General features: G+C 39.7%; 1 protein-coding gene across 1 annotated transcript in view; it reads left to right on the top strand.

Moving 5' to 3' along the window:
• Nucleotides 1-21330, top strand: part of TTC27 (tetratricopeptide repeat domain 27) — a 169858-nt gene that overhangs the window by 18573 nt on the left and 129955 nt on the right. The window contains exons 6-8 of the mRNA XM_032881906.1: nucleotides 6990-7154; nucleotides 9462-9595; nucleotides 16242-16354. Coding sequence (XP_032737797.1) covers nucleotides 6990-7154; nucleotides 9462-9595; nucleotides 16242-16354 — 412 coding nt within the window. The remainder of the gene's footprint in view (nucleotides 1-6989; nucleotides 7155-9461; nucleotides 9596-16241; nucleotides 16355-21330) is intronic.

The raw sequence follows: 21330 nt of genomic DNA, 5'->3' as shown, positions 1-21330 counted from the left end.
TAGCATTAAAATAATCTTATGAAAGGGATTTGGGTTTAGCATACATTTTAAATGTACTGGTGACATTTGCATCCAGAAGGTCATGAATATTCATTTCCATGGAGAACCTACTGAATTATTAAAATAGTAAATATGCATTTACTGGGTTGACATGTTCCTCTCTTTATTTAAACCCTGAGGCATTCAAAGCTCAAAACTGTGTGTTCATAGTTGACTCATTGTTTTCTATCATACTGTGCATCTAGCCAGTTCTTAAATCTTATCAGTTCTTCCCTAAGGGTCCCATGTGCAGCCTTTTCCATTCTTACAAGTCTTATCCTAGGCCATGTCCAAAATCTTTAGTTTGGGAAGTCCCTTTAGAGATTATTTTGTTCACCTAACTAACTCATTTTACAAAGAGCTGAGACTCAGATTGCCCAGGACTCAGACTTATGATCTAGAGTTTGTAAGTCCAAATCCTGCCCACTCTTCTTTCCATTACATTTCTGCAACTAGTCAGTAGGGCAGAATTCTAGTAGCTAATAATGATGATGCAGTTAACGGTTCTATAGTGCGAGCTCCATACCAAGCACTGTTCTAAGTCTTTAAATACATTAGCTAGTTTATTTCTCACAGTAACTCTATGAGATAGAACTGAAGAGTTGACAGAAGATGGTAGGGTGGTGGCTATAATGTGGGGTTTTTTTTAATGGCTTTTTTGAAGTATAATTAATCTATAGTATTTACTCATATTTTGAAATGTGCAGTTGATGATGTTTTACATATGTATACACCTCTGAAATGATCACAATCAAGACAATTAACAGAACATGGTGTTTTAAGATCCGGCTTACAGTTTCTACTCTGTCACTGGCTCCCTGTGTGACCTTAGGCAACTCATCTGACTTCCAAACCAGGATTCTTTCCATGTAAAATGATGTTGAATCCTTTCCAGGTTTAGAATAATGTGATTCTTCTTAGGCCAGCTTTCCACTCATCCTAATGCTGTAATCTACTGGAAGATTGTATCCAAAAGACGTATTTCCTCTTTCCCTGGGCACTTTCCGAAATTACTTTGAGAGAGAATGCACTCCATTGTTAGGATCCATAATTGCTGCAAAGTGCTGCCTTTTATTAGTTAAAAAAAGCTGGGTGGGGGCGCCTGGGTGGCTCAGTCGGTTAAGTGTCTGCTTTCAGCTCAGGACATGATCCCAGGATCCTGGGATCGAGCCCCGCCTCAGGCTCCCTGCTCAGCAGAGAGCCTGACACTCTCTCTCCCTGTACCTGCTGCTCTGCTTACTTGTGCTCTCTATCTCTCTGTCAAATAAATAAATAAATAAAATCTTTATTTTAAAGAAAAAAAAAAGCTGTGATTTCGTCACTGAACAACTGCTAGCTGGAGAGCTGGGCTGCCCGATATAGTAGCCGCTAGCTATCTGTGACTATTTAAATTGAAATAAAGTAAAACAAATGAAATAGAAAATTCAGTTCCTCAGTTTCACTAGCTGCATTTGGAGTGCTCTGAAGCCACATGTAGCTAACGGCTACCATTTTGGACAGTGCAGCTGGAGAATACTTAACATCATCAAAGAAAATTTTATTGGACATGACTGCTATTGAGCAACAGTGACTGGATGGGTCGAGCAACAGTGACTGGATGGCTCTGTCCTTCCTTCTATCTGACCTGCCCCCCCAGTTACATAAGGCTGCTCTGACTATCACTTCATATCTCAAGGGTTGCACCTGACTTGTAGGCTCTTTCTTGGCCTTCGTTCCTTCTCCCTCATCAGTACTGGATTGGTTTTTCTAGATACCAGTTTCATCATGTCATTTTTTCTGATTAGGGAAGCCCTTAATGATTTCCAGTTTTACTTTTGACTTTATATTTTCCACCCAATTTCATATTTAATAAAAATTGTTTTTGGAGTGCTTGCCGTGTTTCAGTCACTGTGCTAGGTGCTAGGGATATCAGTGCATGCAGGAGGCAGGGGCAGAAGTACAAGTAGAAACAAGGGTGTAAAGAGGAAGGAGTGAACCAGAGGATGTGGTTAGTCGAAGCCTTGAGAGAGTAGAGAAGGCTTCACAAGGTACCTTGTGCATGAAGTGGCTCTCGAAGAATGAGTAAGAATTTATTAGGTGAAGTTGGAAAGGGCATATAACATATACAAAGAGAGACACAGAGACTTGAAACGTTTTTGTGCATTTTGGAATTCCGGTAGTTCCAAATGGCCGGAGTAAGTATGAGGGTGGTTCGTATGTCAGGTGATGAGTTGAATGGTAGGTAGGAGCTAGGTCACTGGGACCTGGGATTTTCATCTGGATGGTAGCCAGCAAAGGGTTGTGCACTTGTGCACTCCTGGGATATTCACTGAGCACCAGCTATGATAGGCCAGTGAACAAGAACCATGTGGACCCTCTTTTGTGAGCCTTATGGAATAGAAGTGAATTGGAGCCAAATCTCTGTCTTTCAAGGCCCGTCCTTTGGAAAGGTTTGTTCAACTACCCCAGCCTTACGGATTTCCCCTCTTTGGTACTTATGGTCAGTGCCACACAATCTTACATCATGGTAACCGTGTATTGAATAATGATTATGTATCTTCCCCTCCTAGCTCTTCTTCCCCCATCCTCGCATTAGGGAAGATCAGGCTTAAACCTTCTTTAGGATCTAGCACAATTCTAAGCATCTGTAATATTCAGTAGATGTTGATTAAAAGTCAGATGGAATAGAGGGAAATTGTTGAGATGGGGAGAGAGGCAGGAGAAGGATGGAACATTGGAGGGGCAATAGTAGGAAATCATTTTGAGAAGTATGAAGGTCAGGGAGGAAAGGAGTTGTTTCTGTTTTGTTTTTTTTTTTTAATTTTTATTTTTTAGAGGAAATGAGTTGGAGTTGGCTAGCACTTTCCTGTTTTGAATGATGTCACAAATCTGTGAAGGCTGGCTTATGATTATGAATTCTTAGGATACATTTCCCCCTTTTCCTAGTGCCATTTTTCTTGCTGACCTCTTCTGCCAGGCCAACTTACCTCCTTTTTTTTTTTTTTTAAATATTTTATTTATTTATTTGACAGAGAGAAAGATCACAAGTAGGCAGAGAGAGAGGGGGAAGCAGGCTCCCCGCTGAGCAGAGAGCCCGACATGGGGCTCAATCCCAGGACCCTGGGATCCTGACCTGAAGGCAGAGGCTTTAACCCACTGAGCCACCCAGGTGCCCCAACTTACCTCCTTTTAACCTTCAGTGAAGATATAGTTCTTTGGCTTTCAGCTTCACATGGAGTCTCCTGCTGGAGTGACTACTCTGGGTGGTCCAGGCCTCCTCATCTTTTGTCTTTGGTGTTCCTTGCAACCATAAAAGTGACATTCTTAGGACCCTAAGGTTTGGTAGTTGGCTTTAGGGCAGAATATTGTGTCAGTAATGCTTAATTCCTGAGGTTCAGTTTTCATTTAGTTTCTGTTCTCTGAGTATTCCTTTGTTCTCAGCGTAATTGGTAACATAAAAATATATTGCACATTTTATTTATTTATTTGTTTGTTTGTTTGTTTGTTTATTTATTTATATACAGACTTTGCTTACTTGATTGAAAGCCTTCTGGTACCTATAGCATTTAATATAGTTGACCTTGGCTTTGTCCAAACTGACTCCAAAGAATTGTATTTCGGTTTCCTCTTCTTGAGACTCTGCTCAGCTGCCGCTGTTGCCCGTGTTTTGTTTTCTTTCAGGATCAGTGTGGGTACTTTCATACTTACATACTTACATTTCAACTTTCATATAAAATCTTATTTTAATTCCTTCTCTGACAATTCTTTACTGGATTTTTAGCTTTGCATAATTATACCTGTGATGGAGCCGGTATCCTAAAGTCACCAACATTAATCCTCCTACTCCAACATCACATGATCTACATTTGCTAGTTAACAAAAAATGTCTAAGGCCCCCACAGCAGATCCTAATGAGCCATATAATATCGAGTCCCATGCACAGGGAATGTTTTTGGCACCTGAAATTCCTGGGAGCTTAAAGGGCTTTCCCTAGTGTTGCCTGGGTGGCTCAGTCGCTTAGTGTAGGAATCTTGGCTTGGGCGCAAGTAATAATCTCAGGGTTGAGAGACTGAGCCCCACTGTGGGCTTCATGCTTAGCACAGAGTCAATTTGTCCCTTTCTCTGCCACTTATTGCCACCCCTTCCACCCTCGTTCATGTGTGTGCACTCTCTCAAATAAATAAATGAATGTAGTCTTTATTTTTTTTGAAGCCTTTATTTATTTGGGAGAGGAAAAAAGCACAAGTGGGGGGAGAGGGAGAAACAGACTCCCCACTGAACAGGGAGCCCCATCCAGGATCCTGGATTCCAGGATCCTGAGATCATGACCTTAGCTGAAAGTAGATACTTAACTGACTGAGCCACTCTGGCACCCCATGAATAAAATATTTAAATAAACAAACAAACAAACAAACAAACAAACAAAGGGCTTCCCCTTAGCAGGCTCACCAGGCTTCAGTGTTGTAGTCATGGGCTCCATTGGGTGCCTGGGGCCTTGTCTGGCCTATGCTATATATTAAATGTTTTAAATCCAGACTTTAAATCGAGCTTTTTTTTTTTTTAATATTTATTTATTTATTTGAGAGAGAGAGAAAGAGGGGGAGAGCACGCATCAGTTGAAGGGGTAGAGGGAGAGAGAGAATCTCAGTTGATTCCCCATTGAGCACAGAGCCCTACGTGGGGCTCGATCTCACTCTTGACATCAGGACCTGAGCTGAAGTCAAGAGTCAGATGCTTAACTCACTGAGCCACCCAGGTGCCCCTAAATCCAGCCTTTTAAAGGTGTTTTTATTGGAAAAGTAATTTGACGTGCTGTGGGAATTTAAAGATTAATTATTAAAAAAAAAGATTAGGACTCATCTTCCTATTTTATTTAACAATATTTGATCCCTGTATGTATAAGATATAGAAGAAACAGAAGTACAAGCTCAAAGCCAATTAATTATACAAATACACACACATATACACACAGGTAGGTAGGTAGATAGGTAGGAGGGGAGATATAGATACAGAGAGCCAGCTTTGGGCATTTATGTCCCTTATTTATGTGTTATTAAGACTATAAATTTGATAGCCTTCCCTAGGCTTATATGAAGTATCACAACATCAGAAGTCTACTTAAATGTAGAAACAGCCTTTCTGTGTTCATTGAGAGATTTTAAAAAACCTTAGCCAAGCTTCACATCCCTTGATACATGTTTGTATCCAGAACCTTACTTTACTGTCATTGATGACTAAGAAGAACTGTGGTTGTGAACCGTGCTAACATGATAGAAGGTTACTATATTTCTGAGAAAAGTGACTAGACACTCAGGAGTAATGGGCAGTCAAAGAGAAAGAAGGTTAATTAAAAGCACTAAGAGCACTGAACATTATCCTTTCCCGCTTTTCTTGAGTTTGGTTTGTGTGGAGGAGATCTACTGAAGGAGTTTCATTGTAAGAAGTTCATACTTAGATACCTGTCTGCCTTTTGAAGTAAGACCTGTACATCTTGACTTACTCTGAGTCCAGAGAATCTCTTTAAAGGGCTGGCAGCATATCAAAAAACACTTTTTTTTAAGTAGGCTCCGTGCCCAGCGTGGAGCCCAGTGTGGGGCTTGAACTCATGACCCTGAGACCTGAGCTGGGATCAAGAGTTGGATGCTTAACTGACTGAACCACCCAGGTGCCCGAGAAAAACACTTTCTTTTTCAGACTCATTTTAATTTCAGTTCAGAAGAAAATAAAGGATATCTGTTTCATAGCTGTGTTTCTGTCAGATAACTAGATGATGAAGGGGATTGGGTTGTGTAATAGCCCCTCTACACACTTACTCGTCCTCTGCCAACTCCCTCCTCGCCCCCATTTTCCCCAATAAGCATCGATTCAAATTCTGGCTTTGCCACTTAGCAACTGAGGTGACTAGTCGGGAAGTGATCTGAGTTCAGATTTCTAATGAATCAGATGGGGATAGTGTCAACCTCAAAGACATCATTGTGAGCATTATAACACGATGTGTAAAAGAGCTCATGCCAGGCAGAGTGGGCATTCCGTGCCTATCCCTCCCCTTTCAGCTGGAATGGAAGAGAACGGATTCTCCTATGTTGGGACCCTGGAAGTGCGTTTTCTGTACTTATTATGCATTAGTTCTTTAACATTTTTAGAAAGTCTTTTTTAATTGAAGTATAATGAACATACACTGTTGTATTTCACATTATGCATTAATTCTTGTGGACTGCTGTGTGAAATGCTGACTGACCCATTATGGGAAGCATTTGTGCAGGATAGTTGGTCAGGGATATTGTAGAGCTATGGACCGGGTGGCCTGTGGATGCCCCCTGCAAGTTGGTGTGTGTCAATAAACCTATTACCTATAATTAATTTTGACACTTATTTCATTTCAGACACTGTGTTATCAGGTTATTATCCTCCCGTCATTTCAGCTCAGATACTTAGAGAACTCAGAATCTGACTGCTAAAGCAATGTTCATTCTATATTGGATATTCATAGGGTCATATATATCTTTGTGTATCTGTTTCTCCGTTGAAGGGAGGACTTATGAGGGAAGCCGTAAGCTGATCTCTTCCTTAGATTTTCTGGAGTGTTTCACTCTTTAGAGATTCACTTGGTACTTTGCATATTTTCACCTTGTGTGGTTGTATTTTTTCATAGCACCGTTAAGACGAGCGCTCTGAAATTAGAGCAGGTTTATGAATTGTGTTTCCTAGGATTGTGTGGAGTAAAGGAGGGACGTATGTCATGTCCTTAGGTCTTTGCTTGGAACATGCGAGTGCTCAGAGAACGCTGGCTGTGAGCCGTGGTTGTACTGGTGTCCCTCATCCTCCAGATTTACAGTCTTTAAGAGCAGGGATTATGCAATGTACATACTTCACATACTGCGGACTCAACGTTTTCCTCAGTTGCTCGTTTTACTTATGCATAGATTTTCATTTTCATCCTAGTTTTTAGTGCTTCATCTTATGTCTTGCAGTGACGAAATTAGAGGATCTGTTCGTAGGCGCTTCCGGTCAGCATATGGCTATTCAATTCCATCTGGAGTGTGCATATATATTTTTATATTATTACGAATATACAAAAGCAAAAGATCAGTTCAGCATTGCTAAAGATATCAGCAAATTACAAGTTGATTTGACAGGTAAGACTTGTTAACCTTTTGTGGATGATTGACTTATTTTTATGATAAAACTAATAGAGACGTTGGCAGTATGACTCTACTGTTTGGTTGTACTTGATTTTTTTCTTTTCTGTTCTTTGCTTTGTAAAAATCAGTGTTAAAGATTTTATTTTAAAAATTGACAGTATTAGAACAAGCCTGAAATGAACTATTTTCTTTATTCCCAGAGATTCCCCTTTATTTTCCAGTCTGGTAAGCCGTATGTTATCGATACACATAGAGCGGCCAGACAGTACACAAATGAACTTTCTTTTTTTTCTAAAGTAAGCTCTGTGCCCAGTGTGGGATTTGAACTCAAGACCCAGAGATCAAGAGTTGCATTTTCTACTGTCTGAGCCAGCCAGGCGCCCCCACAAATGAACTTTCGACCATTTGTTTATGAGTGTGGGTTTCCTTACCCACATGTACATTGCCCTTTCTTGTAAATACCCACCTATGGCTTACATCTGCTTTCTTTGTCTTCAGAACACAAAATGTCAACTGTTTTAGATTCAATGCCTTAGAATGCTGGCATATTGTTGGCACTCACATTTGTTGGTTGAACAAATAAGTTACAGAATTTCTCCAAGATCCCCTGTATTTCTTCCAAATACAAAATAAGAAACATTGGTCACTTTTCACGTCTTAACTCTATCCCTGGGATCTTACAATATCATTGGCATTCAGTATGATTACCTTCACAACAGTCGGCAGGGTCAGTTCGAGTACACCACTCTGACCTCCAGAACCGGAGCTCAGCATTCCAGGCTGTGTCCGTGAAGGTAAAAGTGATTGAACCTATTTGTCCTTCCTGGACTCGGTCTGGATTATCTCTAAGGTCCATTCTTCCCCCCTAAATTCTGTGCTTCTTACTGAGCTGGTCTTGTCAGTAAAATCTTTCAACTATAGTACGAGTTACATATGACTTTGTGGCCTGGTCTGGGATCTTAGCCATCTTTTGCTCCATTGTTTGTATGGGGAAAATTATTAAATATCCAGCTTAGAACTTTTGGAACAATGGCCATATGTAAGTCAGAGTCTTGTCTGTATAGGAAAATACAGTTCTATATAATATAACTTGTGAGGTTAGCTTCAGAGATTATGTTTTTAAATGTTTGGGCCCTTGGGGACTTTCTTGGGGCTATTTAAAAGCTAATGGCACAGTATTCTGTATAGTCAGCTTTTAACTGCTGGTATATTTACTAGCTAGTTCTTCATATTTTCTTCCAAGTTAAGAGCACAGAGCTTAAAAATACAAATGTGGTACTCAAAAATATAAAATGAAAATCAGATTATTAATTTTTTCCATTCAGCTGTAGCCCTTCTATAAAAAAGTGAGCTGTATTAGACCATCTCGGTAGCTGGTTATGTGTAGCATGTTTAAAAGGTTGGTGTATAATTTAGATCCAGACTCATTGCAGGACAAAATCCAGACTTCTTAGACTGGTCTTTACAATCAAGGGTCTTTGTAATCTGATGCTTGCCAAAGAGTGGCTATTAGGACTGTTGCCTCTATTAAAGCAATTCTGTAGTAAGTTATGTCAGATACAAAATGGAAAAAATGTTGGTGTTAAATGAAGCCAGATAGAATAATAGAAAGACTGTGGGATTTAGAATCTGGAGACCCTGGCTTTAAGCTCTGGCTCTGAGACTGAAAGTCCCCTTGATCTTAAGCAAGTGACTACACCTTGGAACGTCTGTTTTTTTATCTGCTCTATGAGGATGATGATACTTCTTATATCTATGAAAATTTTGGGGGAATGAGGTAGTTTGATGCAAAAGTGAGTATGTGTAATCTAGTGGGATAAATCTTGGCTTTGAGTTCTGGCCCCATAACTTATTGGCTTTATGATTTTATTTTTATCTTTATTTTTTATTTTCTGCCCTGGCTTTATAATTTTATTAGTAGTTTTAAGATCATCATCGAGTCTCAGATCTTTTTCTTTTTTTTTTTTAAAGATTTTATTTATTTATTTGACAGAGAGAGAGAGATCACAAGTAGGCAGAGAGGCAGGCAGAGAGAGAGGGGGAAGCAGACTCCCTGCTGAGCAGAGAGCCCGATGTAGGGCTCGATCCCAGGACTCTGAGATCATGACCTGAGCCGAAGGCAGAGGCTTAACCCACTGAGCCACCCAGGTGCCCCTCAGATCTTTTTTTTTTTTTTTTTTTGATGTGAAATGGAGAAAATACCTTTATATACTCTAAAGTACTCTGAAAATATTACTTTTCATGATTGTACAGTAGATCTGATTGATAAATCAATAAGTACAATTTAATATTTTTTTTCAGGTGCTTTGGGGAAAAGGACACGGTTCCAGGAAAATTACGTGGCACAACTTATTCTAGATGTAAGAAGAGAAGGGGATGCCTTTTCACCTGGTGAATTCAGTCCAGCACCTACTCCTCAGGAACATTTAACCAAGGTGAGTAGGATCATGAGTTATTTAAATTTCCATCCAAAACTAACAGGTTCAGTAGGTGAGTTTTGTCAAAACACCGAATGGGGTGGGAAGAGGCTTCATTTTGTTCCTTCTCAAGCTTTTTCATGGTGGCTGGGGGTTTTAGAAAATGCCCAAGCAAACTAACGTGTATTTAAGCCTTTTTTTACCCTGAGATAGAGATAAAGTGTTGTTTTCTTTTAGACATCAGTAATATGAATTAGTAGTACAGTCAGTTATGTATTATTCCCCTTGAAAAAATTCAAAAGACAGACTGGGTAGAACCTAATTTTTCTATTGGCTACTATATTTGTTGCCTTAACTTTTGCCTTTTGTGGATAATTTTGAATATGAGAGACTTGAGATTTCTTAGGGCTTCTTCAAAATATATAAACAGATGATAAGAACTTCTTTTTACCAGTATTCTGATCCTTTGTTACTGTTATTGGGCTGATTGCTGCATTAGTACGTTTTTCTTTACTTGGCTAATGCATTCTCTTCATTTTTTTCCCCCAAGATTTTATTTATGTATTTGATAGTGAGAGGCACAGCGAGAGAGGGAACACAAGCAGAGGGAGTGGGAGAGGGAGAAGCAGGCTTCTCACTGAGCAGGGAACCTGATGTGGGGCTCGATCCCAGGACCCTGGGATCATGACCTGAGCCGAAGGCAGACGCTTAATGACTGAGCCACCCAGATGCCCCTTCGTGTTTGTTTTTTTAAGATTTTATTCTTAAGTAATCTCTATACCCAGTGGGGGCTCTCACTTATAACCCTGAGATCAAGAGTCACTTGTTCTACCAACTGAGCCAGCCAGGTACCCCATGCATTCTCTTCTTGTAGCTTAAACTTACGGCTCTTGGTCACTTCATCTACTTAGATTCTTTTCCATGTGCTTCCATAAAGGTCATTAGCACTTATATTTTCTTACTGCGGAGATTCCAAGCCAACATTTTTGGTTGTCCTTTGCCTGATGTTACTGTCCCTGAAGCCCTACCCTTCCTTCCAGAGCCTCTACACAAATTTACCTTGAGTACACCAGACACTAAAATTCTATTCTGTACTGAAAATAGTGCCAAGAGCAGGAGCTCGGGATGGGAGGGAAGAAGGACAGCAGTCAGGAGTCCCAAGGAAAGCCATTCATGAGATATTGCACACTTCTGGGCTTGTTCCAAGCACTTTCTTGTTTGCTTTGAGATAACTTCAGAGGAACTGCTATTAATTCTAAGAGGAGAAGGAAGGAAGGAGGAAGGACGAAGGAAGGAAGGAGGGAAGGGAGGGAGAGATGTAGAAACTCAGGGATAAGACTATACAGGGTGCTGCTTATACTTCCTGATGCTGTAGTGAAGTGGGTTTGTACTGCTGTGTTGATGCTGGTCAGGGAACATGGTGCTGTTACCTGCCTCACGTTTCTCTTCTTCCCTCTTTACATGTATGGAGTCTCCTCTTTAAGCTCCCCCACTTTTTTTTCTTTTTTTCTAAGCCTTTTTTTTTTTTTAAAGTTTTTATTTATTTATTTTACAGACAGAGATCACAAGTAGGCAGAGAGGCAGGCAGAGAGAGAGAGAGGAAGAAGAAGGCTGCCCACTGAGCGGTGAGCCCAATGTGGGGCTCAATCCCAGGACCCTGGGATCATGACCTGAGCCAAAGGCAGAGGCTTAACCCACTGAGCCACCCAGGTGCCCCTTTTCTAAGCCTTTTGATGTAACCCAAGTCCTTCCCAAAGTCTTGGCTTAACTGCCATAAACCTGATTTTTAGGCCATTGGATGAGCATCAGTGAAAAGAGATTCCATTCTGCAGTCCACACATTGGATTCAGTAATCCATTTTTTATTGGTTTTCTATATGGAGTTCTCTTATTGAAAATTATCTCCTGGGATGATAAATAGGATATGATGACTATTATGAGGAATATAAAAAAATGATATACAATTTAATATATAATTTATTGAATCTTTCATATTTGAAATAAAATACATTGAGATAATCTTATGATTTTCATTTCATTAATTACTACTTAGAAGTAAAATGTAAAAATTGTATGATGTAGGTATACTTATGAGCAGAAAGCGATTGCTTATTTAATTGGTTATATATCCTGTTTCCTGATATCAAAGGCACTATTATATTATAAAATACACTATCTTTTTTTAAAAGATTTTATTTATTTGAGAAAGAGAGAGAAGGTGAGAGAGTAGCAGAGAAGTGGAAGAGGGAAAATCAGTGGGGAGCCTGATGCGGGGCTCAATCCCAGGACCCTGGATTATGACCTGAACCCAAGGCTGACACTTAACTGACTGAGCCCCCAGGTGTCCCTAAAGTACACTGTCTTTTTAATAACCAATCCTTTGGGGGAAAAAAAGGAACACTATTATATCAATATTACTTATTGCAAAATATATTCTTTTTTTTTTTTCTTAAAGATTTTATTTATTGATTTGACAGAGAGAGATCACAAGTAGACGGAGAGGCAGGCAGAGAGAGAGAGAGAGAGAGGGAAGCAGGCTCCCTGCTGAGCAGAGAGCCCGATGCGGGACTCGATCCTAGGACTCTGAGATCATGACCTGAGCCGAAGGCAGCAGCTTAACCCACTGAGCCACCCAGGCTCCCGCAAAATATATTCTGATTAGAAATGTTACAGTGTGAAAATGTTTATCTTAGAATTGAGTAAACAGTAACTTTATTGCCAGTGAGGAGCATATTTCCCTTTGGACCTTCCTAGATTTTTAATCTGTTATTAATGGGAAATCACATAGATTCAAGCCACTGGAGATCAGGGTTTAATAAGCTAAAAGTTAGGAACAACCCCAGAGTGCAAATGAAAGACACAGTGTCTGTTCTTGAGGCACCTACATGGCTGAGTTGGTTAAGTGTCTGACTTTTGATTTCGGCTCGGGTCTTAATCTTAGGGTCCTGGGATTAAGCCCCATGTCTGGCTTTGCGCTAAGTGTGGAGTTTGTCCCTCTCTTTCTCTGCTCTGCACCCCTCTCTCTCTTATTTAAATAAAAAAAAAAAAGTCTTAAAAAAAAGGACAGTCTCTGTTCTTAGTTGTCCAGTTGTATATTCACAGAAAATACAAATGCATACACGAATCAGTGTCACTGATGAGAAATATACTTTAATGCTAACTATGGTGTGTCCTACGTATTGGAGATAAATTATGTGCTGGTTTCTTGATTCAGTAGAATGTTATGAGGTCCAGGTGGGAATGAAGTAAAACAATATTTTAAATTTGGGACTTGCAGAACAGTTAGGTAAGTAGGTACTGCAGCAGACCCGTTTTAATTTCAAAAGAGTTGAATAGGAACATAAAGAATTTTGAATGAAGATCAAAACTGTTTTGATTACTTTCTTGTGTCTGGCAAATAAATAATGCCGTGTTGCCAACACTGACTTATCTCAGGTCTTTCGTGGTAGAGGGGAGGGGTCCTCGGATGGCGGGAGACTTGGGTCTCTGTCCCATCCTTATTGTCTAGCCTAGGGTGAGAATCTAGGATGATTATTATATTCTTAGTTTCCTCATTTTTTTTCCCCAAATCACACTTTGTTAAAGGAACAGATTAGATTTGGAATGCTATTGTATGGATGTGTTATTAAACATTGTGTATCAGGGGCAACTTGCTGGCTCAGTCAGTAGAGCATGTGACTCTTGATCTCAGTGTTGTAAGTTTGCGTCCCATACTGGGTGTGGAGATTACTTGAAATTAAAATCTTTAAGGGCACCTGGGTGGTTCAGTCAGTTATATGTCCAACTCTTGGTTTCGGCTCAGGTCATGGTCTCAGGGTCATGGGACAGAGCCCGAGTCTGGCTCCGTGCTACATGGGGAGTCTGCTTAAGATTCGCTCCCTGTACCTCTTCCCCTACTCGTACATGTGTTCTCTGTGTCTCAAATAAATAAATCTTTAAAAAGATATTAAGAAAAAAAAAAACCCAAAAGAAAACATTGTGTATTAATAAGTAGGTTGATGCAACCCTATAAGGATATAAAAAGATGACCATTTTGGGATTCTGTAGAGCTACATGGTCCAGTATGGTAGCCATCAACCACGTGTGATAATTAACCACTGGGAAGTTTGTTGGTGCAATTTGAGATGTGCTGAAGTGTAAAATACACATCAGATTTCATAGACTGTGTATGAAAAAAAAAGAGTGTATAATAGAGAATAAATAATTTGCTGTTGACACATATTAAAAAATAGTATTTTTGATGTATTAGGTTAAATCATTTTTAAATGTCTACTTAAAAGTGTGACTCTTACAAATGTAGTTGTTTTTTAAATTATGAAAGGCCTGTGTTGAAAATGATGGCCACCAGGGTGCGCTGTCCACCTGCCAACCCTGCCCTTTCCGAAGGAAGAGCCACTTTTTCAATGGATTCTGAGCAGCAGCCTAAGGTTCTGTGTTCCTCCTGTCAGTAGTTTGTTGGGGTTGCTGTACATTTTTCTGAAAACGCTATAGACCGAGCTAGGCCTACAGTTAGGGGGCATTTGAAGATAGACAAGGAGAGCTGTTCCTCTGAGCTGTGTTTTGGGCAGATTTACAGCTTACTAGTTAAGAGGTTACCAGTTAAGAGGTTGACCTTTTAGCCATAGGCAGTTTTCAGACTTCTGGTCCATTTAGCTCTCAATTTTAGCTACTTTTATTGAATTAGAAAAAAAAAATTTTTTTTAAAGATTTTGTTTATTTGAGAGAGAGTGAGAGAGAGCACGAGAAGGGAGAAGGTACAAGGGAGAAGCAGACTCCCTGCTCAGCAGGGAGCCTGATGTGGGACTCAGTTCTGGGACTCTGGGATCATGACCTGAGCCAAAGGCAGTTGCTTAACCAACTGAGCCACCAGGCGCCCGAATTAGAAAAAAATTTAAAGGGCCGATTTTATTTTAAATGTACAGTTTCAATTTTGAAAAAGAGACCCACGGAATACCACCACCATAATAAAAGTATAGAGTCATTTCCATTCCACCCAAAGTCACTTATACTCCTTCATAGTCAGTCATTTTCCTTCTCACTGGTCTGCTTTCTGTCACAGATTAGAGTTGCTTTTCCTAGAATTTCAAATAAATGGAATCATACAGTATGACTCTCTTGTGTCTGGTTTAGTATAATGTTTTTTTAAGTTATAGCAATTCTTTTTTTCCAGTTTTATTGAGAAATAATTGACATATGTCACTGTATAAATTTAAGGCATATAGCGCAAAGGTTTGATTTGCATAGAGTGTGAAAAGTTTACCACAGTAGGTTCAGCTAACATTTTCTTATATTGATAAAAAGAAAAGAAAAGCAGAAAAAAGGGAAAATTTTTTTTTCTTGTGGTGAGGACTCTTAGGATCTCCTCTCTTAACAGCTTTCCTGTCCGTCACACAGCAGTGTTAGCTGCATTCATTGTGTCATATATCACATCCCCAGTGCTTACGCGTCTTGTAACTGGTGGTTTGTACTTTGGACCACTTTCCTCCAGTTCCCCTCCCCCTTCTGCCCCTAGCAACCATAAGGCTGATCTCTTTTTCTGTGAGTTTGATTTTTTTTTTTAAGATTCCACATACAAGTGAGATCATACAATATATGTCTTTCTCTGACATATTTCAGTTAGCATAATACCTTCAAGGTCCATCCAAGTTGTCACCATTGGTAGGATTTCCTCATTCGTTTGTTTTTCTATGGCTAAAAATATTCCATTATATGTACCATATCTTCTTAATCTGTTCATCCATCATGCACACTTAGGTCCATCAGTGGACAGTGTGTTTAGCCACTCACCTGTTGGTGGACAGTTGAATTGTTTTTAATTTTTGGCTGTTATGAATAAAGCTGCTTGAAACATTTGTGTATAAGTCTTTGTGTGAACATATGTTTTTAATTCTCTTGGGTAAATACCTAGGATTAGAATGGCTGGATTGTGCGGTAGGTTTTTTCTCCCCACCCCCACCCTCCTTAGATAGAGAATGAGAGAGGGGGAGAGAACATGTGTTGGAGGGAGGAGCAGAGAGAGAGGGAGAGAAAATCTTAAGCAGGCATACGATCAGTTTAGAGCCCCGTGTGGGGCTCGATCTCAAGACCCTGAGATCATGACCTGAGCCAAAATCAGGACTTAGTTACTCAATGGACTGAGCCACCCAGGCATCCCAGTGTGCTTCTAACTTGATGAGATACTGCCACACTCTTTTCCAAAGTGATTGTGCTATTTTACATTCCAACCATCAGTGTATGAGAGCGCCATTTGCAAAAGCTTGGCATTGTCAGTCTTCTTAATTTTGCTGTTCTAGTGTGTTAGGGGTGTGTGTAGGGATATATTTTTGTAGTTTTACTATTTTTGACAGCTCATTTCTTTAAAACTCAACTGATGCATCGGTAGAGGGGCATTTGCATACTGGGCTCCCTGAGTGATAGTTGTTATTCCCTCTTACTGATATTGTCAGTGCATTCCTGAGGTATAAATGGCGTGTCCTCCGATTCTACACAGTAAATTATCCCTAAGTGTGTGTTTCCCAAGAAACAGCCTATTGACCATATGTAGGCATCAGATAATCTTTAAACAAAAAGGTGAATTATCCCTCCTTAGTAATCAGTTGTATGTAGTGTGTTGAATGAATCAAATTTAACTTTTGGTCTAAATATTTACTTTTGTCTTGCACCAGAATCTTGAGCTCAATGATGATACTGTTCTAAATGAGATCAAGTTAGCAGACTGTGAACAGTTTCAGATACCTGACCTGTGTGCTGAAGAGCTTGCTGTTATCCTTGGAATCTGGTAAGTCAATTACTTACTTGGTTATTTTGAACACTTTGCATATTGGTTTTCTTGTGTTGCAGAAAACTTTGTCCCAGGAGGTGCCCCAAGTTCTGGATGAATAGAGAATCTTATATGCTTACAAGGATCAAGAATAGTAGGGCACTGACACCTGGGTGGCTCAGTCGGTTAAGCCACTGCTTTCGGCTCAGGTCATGATTCCAGGGTCCCGGGATCGAGTCCTGAATCGGGCTCCTTGCCCTGCAGGGAGCCTGCTTTTCTCTCTGCCTCTGCCTGCCACTCTGTCTGCTTGTGTGTGTACTCTCTCTCTCTCTGACAAATAAATAAATAAAATCTTAAAAAAAAAAAAAAAAAGAATAGTGGGGCAGCCACTTTTCTAAACTAAACCACCAGTGCTCTCCACTGGGCAACTAAGTAAAGGGTTAGAGATTAGGAATCTCAGGTATCGCCTTTGAATTAGTGTAACTTCACCTTCTCTTTCCTTCATAAGCAAAATTTCTTGATTAGCCTTAGCTAGGAATAAACTTTATTAATAGAGAGTTAAGAATGATTATTTTGACCCTTGAGGATATTTACATTCCAAAGGATAGAATTATTGTTATTTTTTAAGGTTTTATTTATTCATTTAAGAGGGAGAGAGAACACAAGTGGTGAGAGGCAGAGGGAGAAGCAGACGTCCCACTGAGCAGGGAGTCAGATGTGGGGCTCAATCCCAGGACCTGGAGATCATGACCTGAGCCACAGGCAGACGCTTAACCACCTGAGCCACCCAGGTGTCTCAGGATAGAATTATTTCTTTTTTTTTTTTTTTTTTAAGATTTTATTTATTTATTTGACAGACAGAGATCACAAGTAGGCAGAGAGGCAGGCAGAGAGAGAGGAGGAAGCAGGCTCCCCGCTGAGCAGAGAGCCCAACGCGGGGCTCGATCCCAGGACCCTGGGATCACGACCCGAGCCGAAGGCAGAGGCTTCAACCCACTGAGCCACCCAGGCGCCCCGATAGAATTATTTCTTAATATTATCGAACTTTATGTGTGATGGAAATAGTTTTTCCTTTTATTTTTTCAATTTTGAAATAATTTCAAATCTGGAAAAAAGTTGCAAGGGTAAGACATAGCAGAGACCTTTTGAGAAATTTTCTGATATGCTACTATATCATCCCTGAGTACTTTAGTGTATACTTCCAACAAACTATGAAATTTTTTGTACATAGCCACGATACAGCTATCAAAATGAGGAAATTAACATTCATACTATGCTGTTATTTAATGCTCAGATCCCATTCAAGTTTTCCAGTTGTCCCATTTATCTCCTTTGTAGCACAAGACCCGTTGTAGAATATATGTGTTTCTTTTAGGTCATGTCTCTCCAGTTATTGTCAATCTTGGAATAGTTCCTCATACTTGCTTGACTTTCATGGTCATGACATTTCATGGTCTTGACATAAGCCAGTTACTTTGTAGACTTTGCCTCGTGAATTTGACTTATTTAAAAAAAATTCTGCGGCGCCTAGGTGGCTCAGTGGGTTAAGCCTCTACCTTCGGCTCAGGTCATGATCCCAGGGTCCTGGGATCAAGTCCCAAGTTTGGCTTTCTGCTTGGCAGGGAGCCTGCTTCCTCCTCTTTCTCTCTGCCTGCCTCTCTGCCTACTTGTGATCTCTCTCTGTCAAATAAATAAATAAATTCTTTAAAAAAAAATTCTGATTAGATTCGCATTATGCATCATTAACAGGGATATCAGAGAAGGGAAGTTTTGTGGTTCTTTTTTTTATTATTGATTTTATTTATTTATTGACAGAGAGCACAAACAGGGGGAGCAGTGGCAGAGGGAGAGGGAGAAGCAGACTCCCCACTGAGCAGGGAGCCTGACATGACTCCATCCCAGACCCTGACATGACCTGAGCCAAAGGCAGATGCTTAACAGGCTGAGCCACCCAGGCGCCCCATGTTTTGTGGTTCTTATTGCATCCTAACAATAGAACACAATTTGATTTGTCCCCCTACTGGTGACATTAACTTTGATCACATGGTTGAAGCGGTATTTGCCAGGCTTCTCCATCATAAAGTTTTTCCTTTTTACCCTTGTAATTAACATTTAGAGGGAAGGTACTATTGAACTACATAAAAATACCTCATTTCTCATCTGGAGACTTAGTAATGTTCAAAATGGAGTATTTCACAAAGTTCTAATATTTAGTAGAACAGTCAAATTAGTAATAGGTAATTTGTTTTTAAAAAAAGTCTCTTAACTCAGTAGAACTTACCCTTTTGTCTCTGCTTCATAGCATTATACCCCCTTTACACACTTCATTTACAAAAAAGTTGAATGCAGTCCTCCAGTCCTCTTGCTTGGGTAAAAGGGATCACACAGAGCTCTGTTTCTTTTCTTTTTTAAAAAAGATTTTATTTATTTATTTATTTGAGAGCAAGAGAGAGCATGAGCAGGGGCGGGCAGAGGGAGAGGGAGAAGCAGACTCCCCACTGAGTGGAGAGCCTGATGTGGGGCTTGATCCCAGGATCCTGGGATCATGACCTGAGCGGAAGGCAGACACTTAAGCAACTGAGCCATCCAGGTGCCCCGGTAGCTCTGTTTCTAAGCCTAGATCTCTTGTTCTATCACATGATCTGACTCCAGTGACAGATTTTATGCTTACTAATGAAAAATTGTTTGTCTAATTCATAGTGATTCTCAGTATGTAAATAATTTAAATAGCAACTGTTTGTGAGCGGTTCCACGTGCTAGGAGTTGCCCCGTGCACTCTCCACGTGACCCCTCACTAATGTTCTAGCAACCCTAGATTACTTTCTCTGAATTTCAGATAGGAAATCGGGGTTCAAATGGCTGAATAACTTCCTCAGAATTACAAAGCAGCAATTAGGACTTGAATCCAGGTTTTATTGACCCCAAGTTCTGAGTTCTCCTTTATGTAGGTTTTTTTTTTTTTTTTTTTTTAAAGATTTTATTTATTTATTTGACAGAGAGATCACAAGCAGGCAGAGAGGCAGGCAGAGAGAGAGGAGGAAGCAGGCTCCCTGCTGAGCAGAGAGCCCGATGCGGGGCTCGATCCCAGGACTCCGAGATCATGACCTGAGCCGAAGGCAGCGGCTTAACCCACTGAGCCACCCAGGCGCCCCTCCTTTATGTAGGTTTTTAAAACATCATTTTGGCAAATTCATAATTGTCACCTCATCAGAAATTAAATCAAACGAAATATACATATGCCCAGGCATTCTGTCATTTGAGTTAAGGTATAATGAGTTGGACTTCACAGTTGAGAGAGGACTAAAAAAAAAATGCTTGTTTTCAAATACTGTTTTTTTCCCCCCAAATATAGTATTGGCGGGATCTTAATATATGGAATAGTTAGAAGTCCTGAGTGGATTTTACAGGGAATTTAAATCTTCCTGTTTGGTAGAAACTACTTCTTATTGTTTGACTCTTGGGTACCTGATGCAGTGTTTATATATGGAAAAGAGCATTAGTGAATTGATGATTTACATGAACTGAGTTATTGTGGGGGTTGTAAATAATGATTTTGTTACACTGCCTGATCTCTCTCTAACCCCCATGGCCGTTATCCCTATGGAGGGGTGACTTGGACATTGTCGTAGGCTGGATTAGTTTAGAAAGGAAACACGGAGAAGGTGAATTCTTATGGATGGTAGCCTGGTGAAACAGTGGGGCTGGGAAAAAAAGAGACAAAAAACCAAACTCTTAAATACAAAAAACAAATTGGTGGTTGCAAGAGGGGGTGGGGTTGGTGGGGAGGAAGGATGAAATAATAAAGGAGATTAAGAGTAGACTTAACCTTGAGCATTGAGTAGTATATGGAATTGTTGAATCATTATATTGTGTACCTGAAACTTATATAACACTGTATGTTAATTGTGCTTGAATTAAAAAAAAAAAAAAAGTAACCACTACCCTGAATTTTCTGTTTGTCATTTTCTTGCCTTTTCAAAAAATATATTTACTCACATATTCTTATACTTCTGAGTCAGTTGTTTCATTTTTTTCCTGAGCTTTATAAAAGTGGTATTTTATTACTATTATGCAGTCTTCTGTGATTTTTTTTTCTCTCATTATTATGTTTTTATGGCTCATTCATGTTTTATGTGTAGGTACAATTTACTTGGATTATAGCATTCCATTGGGTGAATATTTCTCAGTTTATCAGTCTCCTTTTAGACATTTGGATTATTTCAAGATTTTTTCCTGTTATACACAATATTACTATGGATATTTGTATATATGATTCCTGGTACACTTGTACAAGAATTTCTCTGGGCTCTGTGGAATTATTGAGCTAAGGTATATGAAGGTTCACTTTACAAGATAGTGCTAAATTGTTTAACAAAACTGTTCTATCAAATTATACTTGGATCAGCAGAATCTGAGAATTCCCATTGCTCTGCCTCTTGGACCACCTCTTAATTTTTGCCTAATGGTTACAGTAATTTTTTAATTCTTTTGGCATGAGTTTGATAGATAGGAGCTGGTGCCATATTAATTCTTTTCATTTTCTTTGTGAAGTGGCAGAGATTGGATTTCTTTCTCCTAGTAAAATAGATTATGTTGATATTTAGTACACCAACCACATTTTGCCAGCATTTTAAAAAATCTTTTATTTATTTATTTATTTGAGCTGGGGTCGGGGGTGGGGTGGGGAAAGGGGCAGAGGGAGATGGAGAGAGAAACCCAAGTAGATTCTGCATTAAGTGTGGAGCCTAAAGCGGGACTTGATCTCATGACCAGAGATCACAACCTGAGCTGAAACCAAGAGTTGGGCACTTAACCGAATGCTCCACCCAGGCACCCCTATTTGTGCATTTTATTACTTACTTATTTATTACATTATTTATTGTCATACTTATCTTTGGTAAACTCATATCTACATTTGTATATAATGCAGTAATATTAAATTATGTGTTTTGAAATAAAATTTATGCTGCCTTTTAAAAATTATATTTCATTAG

Source organism: Lontra canadensis, unplaced genomic scaffold (assembly GCF_010015895.1).
Source record: "Lontra canadensis isolate GAN:19392208 unplaced genomic scaffold, GSC_riverotter_1.0 scaffold78, whole genome shotgun sequence".
NCBI lineage: Eukaryota > Metazoa > Chordata > Mammalia > Carnivora > Mustelidae > Lontra > Lontra canadensis.
Note: the sequence above shows the minus strand (reverse complement) of the source record. Positions and strands in the feature narration are given on the sequence as shown.